Consider the following 6820-nt stretch of genomic DNA (forward strand, 5'->3'; position numbering starts at 1 on the left):
TTTATACTGCGATTGTGCCAAATACGGTCTAAAACAGCTTTTTAAACAGAAATATGTCACTATATCAGTTTTTTCCACTGCCAATCACGTGAATATGGTGTATATACAGTGTTGAATCAAACTTCTACTGATAACTTCTGCAATCTACGTTTCCTGAAGGCAACATGACTGAGGAACGTCCCCGCCTTCTCTGTTCTGCTGTCACTCATGATGCCACGCCCCCTCTCAGTTGATGCCACGCCCCTCTCAGTTGATGCCACGCCCCCCACGCCAGATCCGGGCCAAAGTCTGAAACTGAAAAAAAAAATCTGAAACTGAAAAAAAAAGAAGTGAAACTGAAAAAAAAAGATCTGAAACTGAAAAAAGACGTGAAACTGAAAAAAGATTTGAAACTGAAATAAAAAGATCTGAAACTGAAAAAAAGATCTGATACTGAAAAAAATAAAATTGAAACTGTAAAAAAAAAATTCAGGTTCAAATTTTTTTTCAAATTAGCAAAACCTTTGGCCTTGATTTGGCTCCATAGTTGTGTTGCCTGAGTGTAGTTTTAGAGGAAGGAGAAACCAGACTGACCCTGAAGCGTGAGAAGTCGGAGTAGGAGGCGTCGTAGGTCTTGTGGTGAGCTTCCACCAGGCAGGAGATGATGCGCGCCTGCTCCTCGTTCAGCCGCGGCTTCATGGCCTCGCGAGCCGCCTCCTCCTCCTTCCTCTTCATAATCATTTCTTTTTCCTTTGAACCTCTTCGTCTGTCAGTATGACTGCAGCAGAGATTAGGAACAGATTGGAATATGTTACGGACAAAGTAAAAGTCAGAGGAAGACTAAATATTTGACAAAAATAAATCACAGACACTCATACCAAAGCTAGCGGGATGATGGAGAGTGGAAATAAAAGAGAGGAAACACAGAAAACCAATCAGCTTTGGAGCCGTATAAATGTTAAAAAGTGATTCAGTAACAGATGATACATATTTAACCCATTCTATAAAGAAAAAATGACATTTTTACAAACATTTTACCAGTACGAGTCGATCTAAAAGCACAAGTTCATCATTGTCCCGATTATCAATTCAATTCAATTCACACTTTATTAGAGACACATCTGGAGGAGAGATAGTACCATAAAAAGAGAATTATACATACAACACACGATATAAAAGACAACAACCACAATCAGAGCTGGTAGTAACGAGTTACATTTACTCTGTTACATTCACTTGAGTAAGTTTTGGGAAATGTTGTACTTTTAGGAGTAGTTTTGAATCACTATACTTTTTACTTTACTTGAGTAGATTTGTGAAGAAGAAACTGTTCCTCTTACTCCGCTACATTAGGCTACGTTGAGCTGTTACTTTTCTTTTATCCCTTTTATCCGCGTACGCGTCAATCTCATGACATCACTGGGTGATTCTTTGGGAAAAATGTTTGTTTTTGCATGTTTTGTCACATTTACACAGACTCAAACACACACAGAGTTTCTATGAGTTCATGTTTGTTCTAGTTCTGCCTGGTTAAAAAAGAAAAGTACAAAGGCTTGAAATTTTGTGCTACTTGTGCTTAATTTATTTTTTTATTCTGTTATTATCTTATTTATTTATTTGTTTATTAAAGTACTTAAATTTACTTTAGGAATATTTTAATTTAAGCAATTTTTTATTAAATTATTTTATTGATTTAATTTGCCTGAAGATGATTATTTTGTACTTTTGTCTGTTTGAATGGTTGAGTTAAAAAATAAATCAGACGTTACTCAACAGTTACTCAGTACTTGAGTAGTTTTTCACCAAGTACTTTTTTTTACTTCTATTTGAGTCATATTATTCTTAAGTAACAGTACTTTTACTTGAGTACTCTACCCACCTCTGACCACAATACAGAAGACTTAAAAACAACAGTGACACAAAAAGAAAACAGTGTCAAGCGCAAGTGCAGAGACAGAGTCATATCACGAATTCTGTTATAAATTGACATTTTTAATGTAATTTAACAGCAAAATATATGATTAATGTCCAAAAGCTTTTGAGGGAAAAAACAGACGGAAAAAACAGCAAATTGTTGCCAACTACAACCTGTGGAGCGGTTTTCCCTCCGAGCAGAAGGACCTCCAGCGTGTCCTCTGACATCCGACCTCGCGTTTACCCCCACGTTTACCCCCGTTTACCCCCCGGCTATTCAACATTTACGAGTGTTTTCACGGTATGGGTCCCACGCCGGGATAAATGAGCCACTGTGGCCGTCCTGCAAAGGGAGAAGTTCATGGAAGAGTCGTTCTTGGTTGATAAAAACAGGCATCAGCACGGCTGTGTTTGGGAGTCTGTTGCCTAGCAACGGCCGAGCGGCAGCATCAGATGATGCAGGTAAACCAGGTGAACTCTCGCCTGGTCGACAACATGAACGGAAAAAAAAAAAAAAGTGAATATCTCACGTTGTTCTGACTGTATTGTAGGAAATTTACATAAAATTTCAAATTGAATATGTTGCCATGTTTCAGGGACTCGTCCTCCGTGCAGAATCCAGGATGTGACGGTTTTAAACTTCCTCTCCGTCGTTCTGCTTCAGTCCTGACCTACATCGTGCACCTCTCTCCCCGTCAACTCATCTGGATGTGGGATGTTATTCTGGGCATTACTGGGGTGGGGCGTTATTCTGGGCTTTACCGGGGTGGGGTGTTATTCTGGGCTTTGGAAAGCTCAGTCATGTGCTCCACATGTAGAGCAACAGGGTGACATCATTTCAAAACAAGAAGAAAAAAGAGCAGACTAATCAGTAAATCAGGCCCATTAAATTTCAGTACAATGACGCAGTGATACGACATCTTTATTCCTTCCTCCAGTAGCTTTTACATGTCCGGTTAAATGCAGATAATTATGTGAATTTTCCAGCTATAATAACTGTTATTATAAGATTAATCGTTAGGGACCTTTTGTGCAGGGACCTTTTGTTGTGGAAAGCATCAGCCGTGACTTTAACGGCTTAACTTATATCTGCTGGAGGTTTGAGAGGTTTATAATTGCTTTTTTGGGACGATCTTTTTCGTCTTAAGTTTAAAAAAGTTTTTTTTTTCTAAATTTTAAGATAGAAATGGGAACAACTTGCCTCAGCAAATAAAGCACAACTTTTCTCCTTGGCTTTTTAACACTTAGCAAGACAGTTGACTTTATTTTATCCTTTTATTCTTTATTTTATTCTTTATCTTTTATTTTATCCTATTTTATTGATTGATTGTATGATTGTTATTTCTATTTTATGTATTTTAACTTATTTTATTTATTTTATTTAACATTTTTTTTAGCTGTTTTGTCTTGTTATTTATTCTGTACAGCACTTTGGTCATATGGAGGATTTTTTGTGCAAAATTAAATAAATAAATACATCATTAATTAATTAAATTGGGAATGAAATATATCATTAATTAATTAAATGTGTCATTAATTAATGTAATTCAAATTAGAATGAAATATGTCATTAATTAATTAAAATACAATTCATTTTAAGTAAAATATATATATATTTTATTTTATTTTATTTCTGTACAGCACTTTGGTCAGTTGTGGTTGTTTTAATGTGCTTAACAAATAAAATTGGATGGATTTGATTAGAAAAGCATCATTTTTGCCTCCACTGCAGTCGTTTCCCACATTAAAGAGATGTTAACCCTTACGACCGTGGAAAAGTATCATCGCCAGCAGATCTAAAGGTTGAAAGGTATTAGTTTCACCACGTCCACCACGACTAGTTCCAGAGGTTTATCATTATCTAAAAAACCTTGAATTACTGATAGTTTTCCATGAGGAAACATCCTCAAAGTTAGGTTGAGATCACACTTTAGTGGGCTCAGGCTTCAGCATGAAGCAGTAAAACTGAGCGAGGGAGCTGTAACGTAAGCTGCACATATTTCCAGGGCCGGCTTACACAAACCATACATGCTCAGCTTTACTGGAGCTGGCACGCCATCACGGCCCGTCACGTCTGTCTGTGGCCGTTACCGTACCAGTGGATATTTCCGGCCCTCTTTCCTTATTCATGCGGTGAAAAGTAGGGTACCAACTAGGGATGGGAGATATTTTACCGTTCACGATAACCGCCAAAAAAATTCCCCACGGTAAGAATTTGTATCTCACGGTAAAAATGATAAATTCACGTTGGTGACGTTTTTTGTGTAAAACTGATTTATAGTTCTGTGTTAAATCCACACACAATGTATGTGAAGGAAGGAAGGAAGAAGGAAGGAAGGAAGGAAGGAAGGAAGGAAGGATATGAGCCAGAAAGAAAGAAAAAAATGAGCCTGAAAGAAAGAAAGAAAGAAAGAAAGAAAGAAAGAAAAGAAAGAAAGAAAGAAAGAAAGAAAGAAATGAGCCTGAAAGAAAGAAAGAAAGAAAGAATGAAAGAAAGAAAGAAATGAGCCTGAAAGAAGAAAGAAAGAAAGAAAGAAAGAAAGAAAGAAAGAAAGAAAGAAAGAAAGAAAGAAAGAAAGAAAAAAATGAGCCTGAAAGAAAGAAAGAATGAAAGAAAGAAAGAAAGAAGAAAGAAATGAGCCTGAAAGAAAGAAAGAAGGAAAGAAAGAATGAAAGAAATGAGCCAGAAAGAAAGAAAGAAAGGAAAAGAAAGAAAGAAAGAAAGAAAGAATGAAAGAAAGAAAGAAAGAAAAAAATGAGCCTGAAAGAAAGAAAGAAGGAAAGAAAGAATGAAAGAAATGAGCCAGAAAGAAAGAAAGAAAGAAAGAAAGAAAGAAAGAAATGAAAGAAAGAAATGAGCCTGAAAGAAAGAAAGAAGGAAAGAAAGAAAGAATGAAAGAAAGAAAGAAAAGAAAGAAAGAAAGAAGGAAAGAAAGAAAGAATGAAAGAAAGAAAGAAAGAAGGAAAGAAAGAAAGAATGAAAGAAAGAAAGAAAGAAAGAAAGAAAGAAAGAAAGAAAGAAAGAAAGAAAGAAAGAAAGAAAGAAACAGTAGCTTCTGGGAGTCCCATTTTACAAACCTTAATTGATTGATTATTATCTGTATTTGTGTTTTTTAATTATTTGTAAATAAACTCTAAACTAAAAAAAAAAAAAAAAAAAAAAAACTCAATCTTTTATCTGAAGGACAAGTGCATAGGAAAGTTGGAAACATTATTAGCAGGATATCACATCAGCCTGCCCGAGTTGGCACAGAGAGACATGAGAATGTGTTTTCAGAGTGCAGGGAGACTGAAGCGACTCTGCAGCGAGTCTGGGGAAACCTTTGTGGACAAAGGCCCAAACGCCGGAAACATCCTCAAAGTTAGGTTGAGATCACACTTTAGTGGGCTCAGGCTTCAGCATGAAGCAGTAAAACTGAGCGAGGGAGCTGTAACGTAAGCTGCACATATTTCCAGGCCGGCTTACACAAAACCATACATGCTCAGCTTTACTGGAGCTGGCACGCCATCACGGCCCGTCACGTCTGTCTGTGGCCGTTACAGTACGAGTGGATATTTCCGGCCCCTCTTTCTTATTCATGCGGTGAAAGCAGAGGCTGCAGGTGGAGCAGAATTAATTAGATGTACTTTTTTTAGTGACTCTTTTGGTCCGACTGCGTGAGAAGGTCTTAAGGTCTCTTGGCAGGAATGCATCGCCCTCTTCCACATGTCTCACTGCATTAACTCCTTCTATGATTCACGCTCGCGACGCAACGTGCACAACATATTTCAGGCAGGCCTTGGGCTTCTCATTACCAGAGGTGTCAAGTAACAAAGTACAAATACTTCTTTACCTTACTTAAGTAGAAATTTTGGTTATCTATACTTCACTGGAGTAATTATTTTTCAGACGACTTTTTACTTTTACTCCTTACATTTTCACACAATTATCTGTACTTTTTACTCCTTACATTTTAAAAACAGCCTCGTTACTCTATTTCATTTCGGCCTTTAAATAAAAACTATCCAGTTAAATTGCTCCATCCGGATAAAGTGAATTTGGTTGTGGTTGTGGCGAAGGAAGGAAGGAAGGAAGGAAGGAAGGAAGGAAGGAAGGAAGGAAGGAAGGAAGGAAGGAAGGAAGGAAGTAAAGAAAGAAGGAAGGAAGGATGAAAAGAAGTAAAGAAAGAAGGAAGGAAGGAAGGAAGGAAGGAAGGAAGGAAGGAAGGAAGGAGAAGGAAGGAAGGAAGTGAAGAAGGAAGGAAGGAAGGAAGGAACAAAACAAGGAAAGAAGGAAGGGACAAAACAAGGAAGGAAGGAAGGAAGGAAGGGACAAAACAAGGAAAGAAGGAAGGGACAAAACAAGGAAGGAAGGAAGGAAGGAAGGAAGGAAGGAAGGAAGGAAGGAAGGAAGGAAGGAAGTAAAGAAAGAAGGAAGGAAGGAGGGAAGGAAGGAAGGAAGGAAGGAAGGAACAAAACAAGGAAAGAAGGAAGGGACAAAACAAGGAAGAGGAAGGAAGGAAGGAAGGAAGGAAGGAAGGAAGGAAGGAAGAAGGAAGGAAGGAAGGAAGGAAGGAAGGAAGGGACAAAACAAGGAAAGAAGGAAGGGACAAAACAAGGAAGGAAGGAAGGAAGGAAGGAAGGGAAGGAAGGAAGGAAGGAAGGAAGGAAGGAAGGAAGGAAGGAAGGAAGGAAGGAAGGGACAAACAAGGAAAGAAGGAAGGGACAAAACAAGGAAAGAAGGTAGGGACCAAAACAAGGAAGGAAGGAAGGAAGGAAGGAAGGAAGGAAGGAAGGAAGGGACAAAACAAGGAAGGAAGAGGACGGAAGGAAGGAAGGAAGGAAGGAAGGAATGAAGGAAGGAAGGAAGGAAGGAAGGAAGGAAGGAAGGAAGGGACAAAACAAGGAAAGAAGGGAAGGGACAAAACAAGGAAGGAAGGAAGGAAGG

At 38.1% G+C, this 6820-nt stretch overlaps 1 protein-coding gene across 1 annotated transcript in view; it reads right to left on the bottom strand.

Annotated features, from left to right (window-relative positions):
* LOC133456580 (vitamin D3 receptor A) overlaps positions 1-751 on the bottom strand; it is a 38719-nt gene extending 37968 nt beyond the window's left edge. Inside the window, exon 1 of the mRNA XM_061735077.1 lies at positions 574-751. Within this exon, the coding sequence (XP_061591061.1) occupies positions 574-720 (147 nt within the window). The 5' untranslated portion in view covers positions 721-751. The remainder of the gene's footprint in view (positions 1-573) is intronic.
* Positions 752-6820: the final 6069 nt, after the last annotated feature.

The sequence above is a fragment of the Cololabis saira genome, chromosome 12, assembly GCF_033807715.1.
Source record: "Cololabis saira isolate AMF1-May2022 chromosome 12, fColSai1.1, whole genome shotgun sequence".
Taxonomy (NCBI): domain Eukaryota; kingdom Metazoa; phylum Chordata; class Actinopteri; order Beloniformes; family Belonidae; genus Cololabis; species Cololabis saira.